The following is an 18413-nucleotide window of genomic DNA, read 5'->3' on the forward strand; positions in this document are numbered from 1 at the left end:
TCATCTGATAGTCTGTTTCTAGAAGCACTTGTATTATACCTGCTGCCAAAAGCACTAAGAAAGAGATACCAAGTAATGTCCAACACAGATGTTTGTGATACAGATACGGTGATAAACTTAACAGTGCCACAGTATGTTGAAGTGAGAACCTTCCAGAAACTGCATGCCCAAGAGCACAGATTGGAATAGAAGGCGATGATACATAACATTTTCATCTCCTATGAATGACTTTGTAAGATGCAGCTCAGCTTCAGGTCACATCTCCAGAGTGTGCAATACATGATCTTTACAAAAATAATAATCTTGTCGAAATTCAGTATGGGCCTAAAAAATATAAAGTATCTTGCACAATGGTATCAGCATCACATATGCATTGATTCAATTAAGAAACTACAGTCACTGAGTTGCACTACTAGCTATTTTTCCCATCCAAAGAACATGTTATTATGCAGATAATACACAGCTATCTCAACAGAACTGCAAAGCAACGCGATCGATGTAAATTATCTGAACAAACTTGTGAGGAATAATATATATATTAACCCTTAGTTTTTGCAGTGAACTTAGCCTAGTGTAGAGGCAGTGTTTGGGAAGGTCCTTTGATACTAAATAGCTTCCGGTTTCCTCAGGAGTTCCTTTATTGGCCTCTTTAGGATCCACATCCAGGTCCTGTTACAAGAAAGAAATGAGAACTCAATTGAAGGTACAGAATTTGTAGATCATAATAGTTAGCAGTATTTCTTTTTATAAAGTCAGCATTTTCTTCTTCTTAAAAGGAAATAAAACACCAATCTTAGATTACTTGCGAAAGCTGCTGAAACCGCTGTTAGTCACAGGCAGCAGAGGTTACATCTGAGTAGGTTACCCTCTTTTGCTGATGGTTCCTGTCAGGCTTGCTTCAGGGCTGCTTTTTTGCATGTTAACTTCTACCATGAAGTACAGTACTATACCACTAATTCTATGAGCTAAAAATACCTGCATTTATTATGCACATTAACTCAAATATTTTATTCATAAAGCATCAGAAGTGTCCTGTTTGTTATGTCTAAAAAGGTTTCCTGCCCCATGTCCTCTTTCAGAGACATCAAAAAAGATACTTTTTTGCCCCAAGGAGCTTTCTGTTTTAGTCTTATCCTTCACTTCACTGTGATCAGCTGAGTAACATCAATGGAACTGGACAGGATCACCCAGGTGCAAAGAACTGTAAAACTAAAGCCTAAGAAACCTTGTTCTGCAAGGCAGATGTCTCCTCAGCTCACATAGGAGCTACTGACATTTAACTTCTTTAATTAAATATAACAAATATATGATAAAAAAGAAATGAGACTTTGAAAGAGATGACCCCAGATTAATTTTAATGTATTTTATATATTTAAAAATATGATTTTAAAAAGTCATGTTTTTTAATGTGTGTGTTTGTACAGCACACATATGCAAGCACCTGATTTCAACATTTAGACCCTTTTTATGACAAAAGATGCAGCCTGACATGGACAGACCAGATAATTTTCAGCTTCAGTGGAGGGAGATCACTGAGACCAATAGGAAGCACTTACAAGTGCGAAGTCTGTAACGTAGGCTCTGCAAACTACTATTTCAGGTGGCTTCTTTACTATTCGTGTGTAGATTATCATGACATTTGAAAACTCAGCTGCAAACCCCAACTGAATCTGAACACCACATTTGAATTCAAGATACATACTTTCTGGAAGCTCTGCAAATAAATAACACATCATTAAGTTCTAAATCAAACTTAGCATATATATTTTCTATTATTTTTATTTTGGTTTTAAATTCAAACGTTTTAAAAGGTATAGACCTCTTCCTGTTGCCCTCCCACTACCTATCACATATTTACACTGAGGCAAACCAGGCTGGAAGCTAATCAGGCAGCAACAGTGTTTGCTAGTATCACATGGTAACCTGCAGACACTGCCAGAAAGCTGACTCAACTCCTGCTTCATCAGCTTCTTTCCAATCTCTGCAACTAGCAAGGTAACATTTACTTTAACTAGGGTATAGCTTACTGACCCAAGAACTTGTTTAAATATCTGTAATCCAACCAGTAAGGTTAATATGGTCTATATTCAATGAGACACAGCTATAGCATTGTAAGAACTGAATCTGACATCAGAACAAGTTTCAGGTTCATTTTTTCCCTTTCACGAAGCCTATGCACACATTCCCAAAGCCTAGCCTGCAGCATTTTTCTTCTCTATATTTTGGTTCTCTCTCGATCCATAGTAATATATCTGAAAGCACTCAAGAGTCAATGACATCATTCTGTGTCTGTATGCTTTGTACTGATTTTTCTACTCCCACTGGAAGTGGATTGTTTAACATTATCATAGACATACCTTTATACAAATATAAAGGTTATTCTCTTCCCAAATTCCAAACACATTCTCTTCTATGCATGGCTTAAAACAAATAAACCATAAGATAACATTATACCTTTATAATTTTTGTTTTGCATTTCAATCATTTAACAACCAAGAATTAAGGGCTTGATTCCACAAATAAAAATCCACATCTGTGAAAGACTCTGCCTACATGACTAGTTGTCTTAAAAATGGCACCCCTGACCCTCTGTCCAACCTGTCTAAGAAATTTGAAAACGTACTCCAACATGTTTAGGTGAAAAAGATACAAAGATCTTAAACCTCGCTGCCCTTCTTAAAAGAAGTCTAGAAAGCCTGAAACCAATCACACCCTATTTTAGTTTTCTTAGTTTGTATACATGGAAATCTCCTTTTTGTCATGCGCTTTCACCATACAGTTCACCTGGTTATTTTAAGTGATGGCTTTAGAATGAGATTAGCGATGTCTTAAAAGCATCTTAAAAGCATCATTGTTAGACCCAAACAGACTACTGGGAAATTATCCCAGGAGGTAGACATCATATAAGTCTCCCAACATCATTTGAGCAGTTTTAAATACACTTACTCAGGGTGAATTCTATATGTCACCTTGTTCATTACAATCTCATGTAGAGGTAAAGCCCAGCACAAAAATTTCCAAGACCTGAATGTACTAACATTCAAATACAAACTTGAATTTCTTCCATTCAATATCGCAACCCACAGACTAGAGATTATTAAGGAAGTATGCCCTCTAATTTTTTCCATCATGCCAGCAGGACCATCCAAAAGTAGACTGTACTATACCATGAGCTTTAGCCCACTGTAGGTTCCGGGCCAGAGACTCTGCAGAAGCTGTCGTTTGTTGAATGGGATCAGTTAATGCCCTTTTCTCAGACAAACTGCTGCGGATCTCCAAAGCTTGCTTGCCTTTGGTAAGGTGACACTTGCCCATATCTAAAAATAAGATGCATACAGCTTCTTTCAAAACTCAATGCTGCTGAAATTGTAATTGAATTAAGTACATCACTGCATTGCTGTGTGGTTGCTATGGTTATGCCAGTGTCAGCATGTCCATAGAAACTTGTAGCTTTAGAAGTATTCATTGCTCAGCTATTCATTCAGTTAAAGCTAAAACAGCATGCCAGATGCCTGCAGAGAATCCTGAGAGTTTTGCACGTGTTCTAGTCAACATGCTCACATGTTATTCAAAAACCAGTTCAAGCAGGTCCTTCTGAGGACTCAGTTAATTGCTTAAACAAACATGGCAATGACTGGACTATCACCAGCAGCTGACACAAGACAGAAGAGTAGTTTTTGTGGATGGACAGATCAAAGCTTCATGCAGAAGGACACTCAGAACAAGTGAGGCTCACTTTTTAAAAAGGAGAGTATAAAATCGATCACTATTAAAGAAGCTAAAATCCCTTTATAATATCACAATCTTTGTTAATGTGCTGCCCAGTAGCACCTGCCTCTTGATAAAAGCTGCTATTTTAACAAAATGCAACAAGAAAGAGCTTAAACATGTAACACATTCACCATGAGAAGAACATTTAAAGAACTTTTTAGTAATGCAAGCTGTGAAGACTGTGAGTACAGTAAGCTAGAGTTCACCTTCTGCAACCTCATCAAGCAGTACAGTAATCTTCTTGTCTTCTAACAAACGGTCCTTCAAGAACTTCATGAAGATTCCATTGGCCAACCCCAACTGCTGAATTTCAAAAGCTTCTGCTCCTTGGCACCTACGAGATCACCAATATCAGACAAGGGAAAACCACTGAAACGTCTGTATGATTAACATCAACATGAGGACAAAAGGAGTAAAGTTATGTTGGGAATGGGGGAAAGAAACCCTACAATTTGAAAACCAGGTTATGTCTAATACCAGCTGCCTTTTCACATTCATTTGCAAGCAACCTATCCTGGGAAGATTTCACTTACAGTCAAGCCACAGACCAGAGTTGATGTCAAACTGCTTATATGAGGAGCTCAAATTTCTTATAGAAGACTTCATTAAAGCTCTACTACTTTTGTTCAACAGCTTTTACATTTGACTTGAAAATTGATAGAGGTTATTTAGCTTTCTGCTTAAGTAGTCTCTTCAAATAGTTTAAATTGCAGTCGTAACTTTATTCTTTACACCAAGAATAAGAAACACAGGAATAACCCCCTCTTTTGACAGTGGGTTATGCAGTATTTAATGCACCCCAGGACCAATCTATATGCTACTTCTCCCATAACTCTTTAACTTACATTTCTATTTTTTTCTATAAATTTAACTTGCATTAACACATGACCAAAGAGGGTACAGCATGTAGGTTATAGCTCATAAACTGCTCCACAGTATTTGACCTTCTGTACAAGTTCACAGTGCAGTAAGTACCATTAGAAACACACAGGACATAACTCCCCCTTCCCCATCAGCATAAACATAAAAAAAAAATATCAAACACTATGGTCTGAGGGTAAAATTTGCTTTTTTCTTCTCCGTTTTTTTTTTTTTCATCTCTAATAAATAATACTTTGACGAGTAGAGCACTCCTACAAGTAACCATTAGGAAAAGATCAGGAACACTGTCCAGCAGTTTCTGGTTTGCTGAATGCAGTTCTCTCTCTGCCATTACCCCACATATGAATGGGAACATTAAATACTGGGAATCACTACGTATGCATTTCCACAGTCAGACTGTGGAATGATTCAAAAAAAGAAGCAAAAAAGATAGTGTGAGGACACAGATACGGATATGAAGTATTGGTCCTTTAACACCACAGTTAGTATTTTGTCTGTAAAAAATTAGCTATACAATCTCAGTGCTCAATGCTGGCTTCAAAATCCCTGTATCACAGCAGAAGAAAAATTTCCTTACGTTGCATATCCAAAAACGATGTTGGCCGTAACCTTCAGAGCATCTAAGATAAGAATTGTGTCATCATATTCATTTCTGCAATAAATGGAAACACAAAAAAGAAAAACAATAATGTGAGAACTAACAATGGTAACAAACTCTAGAGTTGTTCAAAATATTGAAACAGCATATTTCAGAAACAGCAATTTTATTCTCTCCTGCAATTGTGGAATGAATCCTGACTGCTAAAAGACAAAAAACAGCATCATCATCAGTCTTCATGAAGACAATGTAGACATAGTCAAGTGTCACATGTTACCCAGCTGAGGGCAGGCTGTATTAACCAATATAGAGTTTGGTTACAATTTCTTAAAAAACGATTTCTGATAACTAGCCACTTGAGGTTATAACAAAACCTGTATGAATTCCGTCGCCCTCCCCTCCCCCAACATGGTGTCTGTGTAGTTAACATGAGGCTTATGTAGCTGTGCTTTCTATGTGGACAGCAGATTGTAAACTGAACTGGGTCACTGGCATTTCATTAGCAGTGACGTTTAGAAGCTCTACAAACATTAAAGCACGAGCAATTTTCTATTATGAAAGATTCCTTAGTGCTGACTGAAGAGTTGGTTTCAAGTGCAACTTTAATTGGATATAGTAATCTTTTAACATGGAAGGAAAGCAGTAGTTTGTTTAGAAAAAATCCAGTAAACCAGTTGATTTTTAGCTCTAAATAAAGATACAACATCCCCAGCATAAAAGCAGTCTGCAAAATCCATGTCTTTGAAGAGTTCTAAAATAAGCGCTTCACTTGAGCCCTTCTTTCAAATTAACATGCCTTTCATCATGGATTCTCCTTCCTCCCTGTAATGATGAAGATAATAAATGATGCAAGGGGGAAGGGTCATTTTCCTTTTTTAAGATGCCTAATTTTATTTTTATCTAAGAGTAACACTTCATAACTTTTAAACTTTTAACTTTAACATTTAAACAAAAGAAGAAGAAATAAATGTCATTCAAATCAAGAGGCAAGTATCTACCCATCGAAACAGAAAGTCTAATTGCCAGCTTCACATTCCCATCCAAGGCCAAAGGCAAAACAAATCTATGAATGAATCCTATTAACTTTAAAAGTACTCAAGTACAGGCTGTGAATTCTTAGAACCATGAACTTTCAAGTACAGTGAATTCTCAGCCTAGACTAAAGTCTTCTCCTCAGTGTGAAGTCCAGCTTTCTCTCAAGATCTCTTGCTATTCTCACAAAGTGGCTGTTCAGTTTTATTTGTTCATTTTTAAGATACGCTCAGTTTCAATCTGTTGCTGCAGTGAATGAACTGAACTTCACAGTTGGTTCTCAAAACCACAGTCATACCTTTCCTTTTATCATGAAACAAAATAATTCCTCAAACATTTAATGTCAGTTTGCACTATTCATGAATTATGAGATTATACCTTTTCCGACACATATCCAGTAGGAATATATTAAGTCCCGTCTCTTTTTCCTGCATTAGTTTGAGGATGTTCTGCACGCACAGACAGTTGGCAGATCGGTAGGGATTTGGAGCATCAATAGGAACCATAAAACTGTTTCCATAGTTTTCGTAGCCATGGCCAGCATAATATAACAAACCTGAGAGTTCAAAATACACGTGACTGAAAACACAATTCAAGAGTACATTTCTATAAATTATAGCACAGTCAAAAACTTAATGCACTACATCTACACTATGTGTCTGTGGGAGATTAAGATCATTCAAGCTACTCCAAGCAGTTGTGGGTTTTTTTTGGTATCAATATGCCTTTGCTAATACAGGAAGAAAGGAGAGACAGTGGGGGAACCACGTTATCATCAACTTCACAATACACAGACACCACACATTTTGAAAAAAAAAATTTTCAAAAAATCACTCATGCATACTGGCATCAAACACAAAGTTAAATACTCTTTAAATGCTTTAAGTAGAATTACGACCTGTAACAGAAATAATCTTTTATGTATGATATATAACTCAGAGACACGAACAAGGAAATGTGCCAACTGTAAAACGTATTCTCCACATGTGCAATCACAAAGCTTGGAGCAGCAGCAAGTCATTGGAGATTTTCTAGATGGAAAAAAAAAATTACACTGAACAGTATAGATGGATTTTTAATTTTTTTTAGATGAGAGATGCTGTCATCTTTAAAATTATTCTCCCTTAAGTTTTGGCATTTTTTTACTTACCATTAAGCACTGGCAGTTCTTAAAAGAACTTCAAGTAGAAAAAAATCAAGAGAAAAACCTTGCTTGCACTATGAGAGCATTTTGCAAGTTTTTCGTTTTGCTGTTTCCTCTGTACTGTCACTTCCTACAGTTGTTTTTGTCTTTTTTATAGAGAGGGTAAAGAGGGATAAGAAAGATTTTTAAATTTGGGTGGAGGGGGGAGGGAAGATTATTCCATGAGCATGTTTGGTAGGATTCCAGAGCACATTCCCATTACTAAACTACCAACAACTGATTTTTAGTTGATTGTATCTACATCTCTTTACAGTTACAGCCTTGTGACTCTTGAGGTTCTATTAAACAAACAAATACTTTGCACGCTTACCTATATACAAAAGATTATCCTATAATCACCTCCTTCAGGTGTCAATACACAGTGGCCTACAGTATTTTAAGATTTAAAATCCTCAATAAAACATGCAATGTTTTGTATAAAGAAAACATATAATGAAATTTTAAAAAGCTTTTCTTAACCCTGTAAAAGGGAACCGTAACCTAGGCTTAGATTTTACTTATATGACTAAAAATGTCAAATATTAAAAATATATCAATTTGCCTTAAGATTTTAGCATTAATAACCTCCACTGCTGTAAAATGCGTTACGAGACGCTTGTATGATTAAATGCAATTTTCCTATTGTCTGCTCCCAGTACTGATTTTGCATATCTATGGCAAGTTCCATCTTCTAAAAAGAATTTTTATTTAACTGTACAAAGTAGTCTATTGATCAGATATTCAAATAATATATAGTGCTGCAGCTGAATAAAATTCAACAGAGATATGATGATTTATGCTAGAGAAATGGTCTTATGTCATTACTCTTACTAAAAATAGCTGTGAAATTTAAGTCACTAGAAAACTTGAATATTCAGAAATAACAAAATAAGGCTCATCCTAACATACTAAAATGATCTATATTTAAATCAGGTTGAGTGGGTAGGTATGCTAGGTGTTTTTACCTTTTCATTACAGATAGCTACAACGAATGAAAACACTTCTCTCACACAGCCCTGTACTTTTTGTAAGGGAATATAGCACTTTAAATTAAGCCTTTGGTTCTCTTACTTGTAAGCTCTCAAGTCATTAACAACTATGCCAAGACCTTGCAAACTGCTCCATTCAATCAACAGCGCTGAATTTCTTTTTATGGGAAACACGCATAGTCAAGATAAGCACACAGCAAGTGCATACAAGGTAAACTCCAGGATACAAGGTTTCACTTAAACAAAGAGCTTAACGGTTATTCATCTGCCAGAGTCTTGGAAAATGGCAACAGCTTTATTCAGTTAAAAGTCAGATTTCTAAAGGGCACAGAATTGAAAGTGTATGATTAAAAACCTAAACAAATAAAGGTACTATGGGGCTATTTATAAGATATTGGGCTATTTATGGTTACCTGAGACTAGGTAGTTTCAAGAGAGTTAAAAATGAAGTGCCAAGTGGCTGACTCCATGTTAGGTCCCAAGTTAAAAGGAAATGCTTATATTTGATTTCCACAGAGTTTGGATCTGGACCTAAATCAATGTCATATTTGAAATTATATATATATATGAGTGTATGTTAGATAAGTAATTGGACTGACTGTTTCTTTAATGTAATGAAATGTTTCTTTAATGTAAAGCATGATTTATCAGAGTATTTCCTCAATGAATAGAAATGTCTCAGAAATAACAACCACATTTCTTTTATATCCTTGGCAGATGACTATGCTATGCTTATTTGATGAGTACCTGCAACAGTTAACATGTTGAGCTCAAGACCAGAAATAAATCTCTGCATACCCAGAGTAAGCAGAGTAAACATGTTTGGAGTGCCTCATTAGACACTGTGACACAACAATTTTAAGTAGGCTCAAGTTCCTCGTAGATGTCAGCATTTAAGCAATATCTGCCTGCCCTGCCCCCACCCCCCTCTTTTTTTTTGTAAAAAAAGAAAGCATTTATTTCTAGCCTTTAAAACATATGGGTCTATGCTTTTACCTTTTGTGGAATACAATATTAATTACACCTTACATCTAGAATAACATAAACTAAGGTATCAGAGGAGACCATCATCACTGCGTTTACTGCTTCTGCTCTTAAAGAATGCTATCTCAAATGCCACTTTCCTGGTCACAAGCAAGAATTACACAATGTCATATTAGGCACCACGAATATGTGTAACAAGGACTAAAACAGAAGTAGCCACTGTGTGTCTTCTATTTGGAGCTATGCCTACTAAAAATGCAATAAATCACTATCTATTTGTGCACTGACAGCATGTTTTATATGCTTTAAGCCATTAATAGCCACTATCCAGAAAGAACCAAGTGACCATTTAAATTGAAGTAGTTATTGCCAAACACTGAAAGAATACTCTGCTTACCTTTCTGAAATATCAACTTGCTGGAAAAAAACACCTTCAAAAATAAGCCTTATAAAAGCTTTCGTATGGTGCTGGTGAGAAACTCTATAGATTTTCAGTACTGTACTTTCTCAATTAATGTCAACAATTATAGAAAAAAAATTGAGGAAGTACAAGAATCTAAAAGCTCTCTCAAATGTATACGCACGTTATTTCCCAGAGAACAACAGAAGAAGAAAACTGCTATCAGAAAGTCTACTAAACTTTACTGCCATACTTAGTTTTCATGTCATACAAGTTTTGGCTGTGATATTAATACGCAAATGTCAGATCAGCCAGTTCTGCACAGACAGAGCATCAGGTAACACACCATTAAAAAAGTCATTCTAAGAAATAACCTGACCTTGTGTTCCAAAAAAGAATCAAATAATGTTTTCTTGGGTGGGCATTACTATAGGAGTTCTGCAATTTAAGTAGGGCAACTGGCAGAACTTTTTGGTCTCTGCTCTAAAGAATTTCTGGAGCTATTTATGCTATCTTAGCTTTTAGAAAAATGACAAAACCAGTGGCAGTCGGTAGCAAACTCCTCAAAACCCACAGCAGAACAACTGTTTCTTACACTCCAAACCAGGTCATTCTAGTCCTTTTCCGTGAAAGACATGAAAGTTTTTGTTCTGTGTATCAATTCCACCATGCCCTCCCTGAGCTAGCACACCACCAGTTCTGTCTTGTGTTTGTCCCTCAAAATCAAGCTTATGCAAGACAAGGTATTCCAATACAAGAGTAACCATCTAAGAATCAATGCATATCAGTAGTAGCAATGCATACCAAACCCAATTGGTTAGTCATTATCCAAGCAGAAGGCACCTCCTGTGCATGTGGAGGAAAGCTTAAAATTTTTATTAATATTTTATTACAGGTATCTTATAAATGGATGTGACTCAAATGACGAAAAGAGAAATGTGTTAACCACATATCTTTTAGTACATATACTTTGCTTAATTTGTCTTCCTATAACTTAAACCAATACTAGTAAGATGCTGCAGTACAATTATGAAAGCGATGCTGCAGTTTAGAGGTGGGAGTCTTGGAATTTTGTGGGGTGTTATTTTTAAGTCTGAAGAGTTTAACAAAAAAAAATAGATAAGTGTTGCTGCCTGCTTAAGCAGCATAACCCCTATTAAGCTTTCCATCTAATGTGCAAAGACACACGGGAAGAGTAAATTTTTACTATAAATTCAGATCTTCCACAGAACTCAGAAACAATAATTGTAGTTCTGCCTGAACAGGAATCTTAGTACTCAACTCAGTGAAAGGTTCTTCATTATTGACGACTGCAGCCAGTCAGAACCTTAAGTCCACAGCTCATTAATTTCTCAATTAATGACTTTCCTTAAGCAAGGTATATTCTGCAAAGGATAATGTGAATTCCCCTCTGTTTTATTTTAGTTCTTTAAAGTGCACAGACATAAGAGAACTACATTTCCATTTCACATAAACAAACTTATTTTCAATTTTCTTTTTGAAGTGGAAATCCAGGTTTGCACAACTCACTCTCATTCCCTTTCAAGGACATTATGAAAAACTGTGCTTGCCAGGCCAGTATCACAATAACTGAAAGGAAGCAGCAATTCAAAATAAGAATTTCTACTGAACCTGAAAACCTGGCAAAAAAGAGGGCAAAAAAGATGTCCCACTCTCCTCCCCCGGCAACACACCTGGTATCAGAGTGCAGCTCACTGTCAAGGCAAAGGAAAGTACTCCTCTTCCTCTGTTCTTTACAGAGCTGTCAAGTGAGGACTAAGAGAACAGAGCAGCCCCTCCCAAAGAGCACCAGAAGGATGGAAATCCAGAAGGAAAAAGCACTCTGCAGACATCCAGTAGAAAGACAGGGGATAAACAGAAGGCAAGCCCATAACATTCATGCTGTGCTTAAGGCTGTTCCCCACCTCCCCAACAGAAGTGCAACCTAACAGTCTAAGTAAGCCAAGGGACTGGCCAGTGTGAATCAAATCATTCATTTGCAGGCACAGCGAAGAGAGAAGAACACAATAAAAGTTTACAAAGATGTTCAAAAGGTCTCCTAAAGGCACCAAGGACTGCTGCCCAAGACTACAGGTAGTCTTGTATACTGCAGTTACACAGTTCTCAACTACCAGCTCATTTCCAGAATACACTAATACAGGTAATAGAACAGATTATTCTTGCTCTTGCTTCAAAGACTAATGACTTCTAGTACAAATGTGCATCTTCTGCAGAGCATGTTGTCAAATATACTATACAGATGCAGCAGGTTTTAGCAGACAAAACCAAACAAGGAAGTGCACTGCAGTTTTAGGCAGAAAACAGTTTAAAGAAAAAAGTTCAAACATTTTATTTGTTCTAAGAATAAAGAAAGAAAAACACTTTAACCAGTCAAAAGGCATGCTGGTGTGCGTTCTTCACTTTTCCCATTCTACATACATGCCATTTACCATGAAGTTTGTTTTGCTATTGCGTATGGTGAGCTGGCAGAGGTAAATACCAGATGTTTGTGTACTTGATGCATCACAAAACTGACCTACTTCAGAAGGGATGTCGCATGTTCTTACCATATACTCCTTTGTCCAGGAGAAGTAAAAATTCATCCACTGCATTTCGCATCTCAGACTCAGTAAGATCCAGCAAAGAAACAACTTTGAAATCCAGCTGTCTTAGCAAATTGGTCAATTCATAAACATCGACCATTGGAGCCTTGAGTTGGGGGTGATTCCAGTAGCTCATATTTCCTATTAACAGAGCTACCTTATCTGTTGCTGCAGACAAGGGAAAAAACAAAACCACATCAGTTTTATATATTCCATGGGTTCAATACCTTTACATTTAATTTCTTCCAAAGTGAAAATAGTATCCAATCTCACTTCAGCCACAAGATTTTATACGATTTTAGAAATCATCCTACATCAATAATACAGGTCAACTCTCTTCTCATCCAAAAAAACATTTCACCAAGGTCTGACAGTTCACATATCTGACCTGTGATGCATATCAGGCTGGATAATCTGTCAAGAAGTGAGTCACTAAGGCTATCTCCCATTTCTTTCATTTTTCTGAAAGTACAATTATTGAATTCCCCCATGCAAGAAGAAAGTTAATAAACATGAAAAATCTCATGGCAAGTGGCCAAAGCTACAGCCCGTATACTTTTCCAATAGCCTCAAATTTTCTTATGGTTCTGTAAAAACAAACAAAAAACCCCACCACACACAAAAACACACTTTCACATGTCCCGTCTCTCTAAGCCACAGTACATTTAGGTGGAAACTTTTACAGGTCAGAAGTTAAGTCTTTTTTCTGTTTGTTAAGGTTTCTTTTTACTGTTGCTTTGGTTAAAAACAATTATACAGAGATATAAGAAAGTTACAAAATTTGGAGGAAAGTCTACTCCTTCTGTGAGTATATTCTCTCATAGTGAGATATGTTCATTTTGATTTTAATATAGTCCAAAGTAATTCTGTCATAAGTAAACAAAGCAGCAATGAAACAGGAAAAAAAAAAAGTCACATGAACAGAAATGTTTTAGAGACCACTAGCCTGATTTTTATGCAAAAAATTGCAACTAAGTTACAGAAAGGCACTTATTCAAAGCGACGCATTTCCTCCCTGGTTTGTTACTTCTCCTCTCCAATAGGTATTATAGTCCCACAGCTCTGGTGGCAAATGACGTCATATGAATGCCCAAAATCATCTTCAGAATCAGTAACCCTGCACAGCTAGATTCAGAAGAGCACGTCTGTCCATAGCTTCCAAGTTTAACATTTCACCTCCTTCAAACAAGATGTTTCCAACATTTTTGCAGCTGGAAAACCTCCAAGGTTTTGAACAGTGTAAACTATTTTAAACAGCAGAGACCGATTAACAATGGCATACTGTCACTGAAAAACACTTTTAAAAGTACAGGCTTTAGAAGTGCTTTATAAAAGATGAACCAGAACTGGGGAGCACTTCTACCCCCTCTCACACAGCTGAACCTGAAAGAGTGGTAAAATTTTGACAGAGGCCAGCAGCCTTTCCACCTGGTTTAGCATCAACAAGACAACATGCCTGACCATAGTCAAGTCTACCATGCAAATTTAAGAATGCAGTTAAACCCCAGCAACTATTCTTCATAACACATCCATCTTTATGAGCTCCAGTTCAGGATCAAAACATCCTCACACTGTGCATAAGAGCTAAGCTTGCAGGGAGAGCATACCCTTAGCAGACAGACTACCAATCCTTTTCAATCCTATCATCCTAATACCTCTATCTCCAACTGCTGAAGTAGTCAAAGTAATGGAGTAACACACTAGCTAAGGTTGTGGCCAGAGGAATTTGAAACAGTAAACTGAAACAGATGAGAAGTTGTAGACACTCCACTGAGTCACTAAAAATACTGGTGTCCTCACCACAGTTTACTACTGAAAGGGCAGCCAAGCATTATAAAAGGACTATAAAAATACACAGAAGTCTCCCTCCCTGCAGCTATTTGAATGCATTACAGTTATTTCACTAGCAGGGGCAGAAGAAGCAATATTCAGAAGCTAAATGTATTACCTAGATATGAAATACATATGTTCATTACAGCTACACAAAAATACTTACCAACAGACCTGTGATTTGATTGTTCTTGTAAGTCTGCTTGAAACAGATTGAAAGAGCAGATCATCAGTAACTACAGTCATAGTTGCCAGCATCAGAAGAAGAACTGCATGTTCCATACAGCCATAGTCTATTGGTACTGCTTTGCTTAATATGTTACTAGTTTAAGGAAAAAAAAAGCGTGCTTTTTTTTTTCTGGTGAAGTTTTAGGGTGTTGTTTTTGTCATTGTTGACCTGATTTCTGTCACCCTCTTCCAGCATAGCCTAACAGGATATGAATAGCTAGTTCTACAAGTCAAGAAATGACAGATGATTACAGTATAATTTTGAATCTCATAAACTGCACATCAGCATTTTTAGTAACTTCCAAAACAGTTCATCCTCTCCAAATGAAAGCAGACACGTAAGATGGGAGATGTTTAGCAGAGATGACCATCTGTAGGTGAAAAGTCTTTTATTTTGTACTTCACAGAGGGCTGGTAGAGCCAATGCTGTGCCAAGAGGAACAGGTAAGTGATATGCCAAAGTGGTACACTTTGGGTTACATGTTATGTGTCATGACAGTACCATTTCAGTGACTGAAACTAACTCTTGGCAAAACCAAACATATCTTTGATATCTAACCTAGGAAATTATATGACCTTTGTGATTCAAGATTTTGGGAACTCTATATCTGGGATAATCTTTTATGGAGCACTACTCCAGATCTGTGTTCCTATAACAAACATCAAACAGGCTTCAAATCACATTAGCTCACTCCAACATGAATTTAGGAAATATAGCAATTCAATCTACTGTGTGACAGTCATCTTACATCTTTTTCACCTTAATCATCTGAAAAAGCAACAGCATACCAAAACTTAGAATCCAAAGCAGCCACAGACAAGAATGCAAAAGATAATTCCTTCTACATTTGTATAAGTATACGTGCAGTATAGAAGACCAGCCTTGTGTGATTTTACAAAGATAATAGCAACCCTATGATTCACTATACTCTTCAAGTTAATGTATTGGAACCAGAAAGCTGTGCTGTTCTTAACATGATATGAACCTCTATTAAGCTATATACTGTAACTATATATTAAACTATATATTGTAACCCTGCTAGGCTTCAGTGATTTGTAACATAAGATGAAGATGCAAAATTAAAGTTTTTCAAAACTTATCACTTACCTGGTCTTTGAAGATCAGTTAGATCTTCTGTGAAGAAATACACCAGTAAAAATCATAGTTTAAACGAGAAGCAAAAAGATACAGTTTTACTAATAAAAATATAATTGTCTTGCCATTATTAATAGAAGCTGAGCGTTAGAAAACAAACTACCTTTCTAAAATACTTTTGGCTTTGCATTTCTGTAAATCTAATCTTTCATATATTTATTCCACTCAGAGAGAAGAGAAAATCCTGTATCAGTACACAAAGCTATCCTAGAAACAGCATTATAACATAGCATATATCAAATCGAGAAACTCATACTATGCCCCAGTCCCACAGACATGCAAGCAGCTGGAATGAACAAGGAACAAGATAGCAGAATCACCCATTTGAAAAATAGATGTTTGAAGGACTGCTGTAAAAGCAACATCCTGAGCAAGAAATCTTACTTTGTAAAGCCATGTGTATTCAGAAGACTTCAGATAAAATTTTCAAACATTCTAAGCTATGACAGGTTTCACCTGTTTATTCTGCAGACATTAGAAACTATGGAAAAGAAAAATAATTTACCTGAAGCACCAGAGGTCTCTTAGAACAGGCCTGCTCCATCCAGCAGAGCCCTAGGCAGACCTCTTAGCCACAAAAAGCAGGCTTATATATCCACGTGAGAGACTGTAGTAACCCAGGGCAATATTACTGTAGGTGTTAATATAGCTTAGTAGCAGAATGATGTTGCATCCAAGCAAACTGTAGTTTGGGTGTAGACACCAACAAATATGGTGGTTACCTTCTGCTTCAAACAGTGGTCGAATCACAGGCAACAAGGAGGCTTCTGCATAGCGCTCTACCAGGTAATACACACATCCCCAAGCTAGAAAAGATGTGAAGGCTCAAAGAGACCACCAGTCACAGAATCTATGCCATGGAAGCGGCTGATACCGAAATATGTCTCTTGCATGTTCCAGCAAGTGACAGTATACAGTGCCCTCACAATGTTAAACCTTTAACAAAAGAGCTAAAAGGGAACATCAGCTCTGAGTTCTGGTTAAAATCTGAACAAGAAATGATGCAGAGCAGTTTGATTCCAAGAAAATTCTACAATTCTATGAAAAAACTGGGTAGAGTCTCATTTATTGTACTTTGCAAATCCATTTGTTTTTTTCATTGTTGGTGGATAAGCTGGGGGGTTGGGGGGTTGGGGCAGGGGGAGGCTGCTGTGAGCAGCCTCACATCTTTATACATGATCCCCCCATGATGTAAATATTACAGGCTTTGAGATGCTTAGCAATCAAGGGATGGCATCAACACTAAAGTTCACAATGCACTTCTTCCTCCCCACTGCAGCAATGCAAAGGAAAGCAGAAATTGTCCTAATAAGGTTGCTAGAAATACCTCTTGCAGACACAGAGCTGACAGTGGAACTAGCTCTATCCAGCTCTCTAAGGTCACCCAGTTTCCTAAACACTTTTAGGTTTTCTTGCAAGGATGTTGCCTCCTGAGCCCAGCGCCAAAGGAATCTTTAGATCTTTACATTTCACAAGAAACTGCAAGCACAGGACAAAAATCAGTGCAAAAATCAAACAACTGAATGCTACAGAAGAAGGAAGTAGTTTGCTTTTTCTCCCATGTGCTCTAGATCATGAATATCAAGGCAAAGAAGACAGAAGCACATGCAGAAGGAATGTTGTATCACATGTCAATGTTTTAAAATAGACTGAAGCTCTTAACCCACACATGCTTTTCAGTAACACGCTCAACAATCTATCATCCCCATCAATAATTTTTAAAAATCAATTCACAACTAAAGATTTACTTTACCTTCTGTGCACTCCACTGCCATAGCTTTCCTTCCTTGGGTTTTAAGACAGGGCGGGGGGGGAAATTGGAAGACAATTTCTCTCAGTTATGAGAGTTAGCACACAAAGTGGAAGACAAAGGTCACGTCCAAGCTTCTCTACAATCTGGCTCATTTTATTGCAGTACAAATCAGTACTGACCACAACACTGTACAGTAATTATTACTACAACTCAGGAGTATTAAACTAGACTATTTCTTAGGATAGGAAACACCTTTTCATATGAATTATGTAATAGTATTCCCAGCTAGATCTGAAAGCTATACAAACAGCTCTTTTCTTTAGTATATTGCAAATATACACACATACACTAAACTGTGTTATATTCATTTATTCTGCTTGCTATGAATAATCTCACCTGTTCTGATTGCTAAAGGACTCAGCGTAACACAGTTCATATCACCAGCAAGGGTTAAACCATATTTTAGTTGTCAAAAAACACAAAGAGATCAGCTTGCAATCTGCTGACAAGCCACATACATGTTAGCAGTGCCAAAAAGTGATAGCATTTCTATGCTGGTTACCATAAAAACTCAAAGCCCTTTATAACTGATAAAGCTCTAAAATTCCATTTGCTGCAGGCAAGCACAGCTATTTTAACAACTGGATAAACTAAAAAAAAAAAAAAATATGCAGAAAGCATGTTCTTAGCTCAATACTGAAAGCTTCAAAAGTAAATTCTAATGATAAGAAATCAATAAATCAGATGACCCGTATCAGAGAAAAACTCCTTACCTATTACAACTTCTATCTTCTTGCTGTCTTGATCTTCCTGGTCATTGAATACATGACACCAATACGTCCCTTGATGTTCCACATTCACATGAGTTACCTATGCAAGCATCATCAGTCACCCACCAGACCCCAAAAGAGCACCTGTATCAGTTTCATTTAAGCCCACATGCAGGAAAGAGTAAAAACTAAAAGCAAAGCCTAAACAAATCCAAAAGCTACTGAAACCCTCAT

The 18413-nt window shown here is 36.9% G+C and overlaps 1 protein-coding gene across 8 annotated transcripts in view; it reads right to left on the reverse strand.

Moving 5' to 3' along the window:
- MALT1 (MALT1 paracaspase) overlaps positions 1-18413 on the reverse strand; it is a 41490-nt gene that overhangs the window by 4569 nt on the left and 18508 nt on the right. Inside the window, exons 6-17 of one of the 8 annotated variants that reach the window (XM_080371491.1) lie at positions 18183-18279; positions 17410-17442; positions 16379-16462; positions 15609-15635; positions 14439-14471; positions 12407-12610; positions 6662-6839; positions 5231-5305; positions 3978-4105; positions 3168-3317; positions 1557-1714; positions 544-669 (exon numbers count right to left, since the gene is read on the reverse strand). In XM_080371491.1, coding sequence (XP_080227617.1) covers positions 544-669; positions 1557-1714; positions 3168-3317; positions 3978-4105; positions 5231-5305; positions 6662-6839; positions 12407-12610; positions 14439-14471; positions 15609-15635; positions 16379-16462; positions 17410-17442; positions 18183-18279 — 1293 coding nt within the window. Of the gene's footprint in view, positions 1-543; positions 670-1556; positions 1715-3167; positions 3318-3977; positions 4106-5230; positions 5306-6661; positions 6840-12406; positions 12611-14438; positions 14475-15608; positions 15636-16378; positions 16463-17409; positions 17443-18182; positions 18280-18413 lie in introns of all 8 variants that reach the window. The other 7 variants (XM_080371490.1, XM_080371493.1, XM_080371492.1 and 4 more) reach the window with 7 other exon arrangements.

The sequence above is a fragment of the Falco punctatus genome (assembly GCF_963210335.1).
Source record: "Falco punctatus genome assembly, chromosome: Z".
NCBI lineage: Eukaryota > Metazoa > Chordata > Aves > Falconiformes > Falconidae > Falco > Falco punctatus.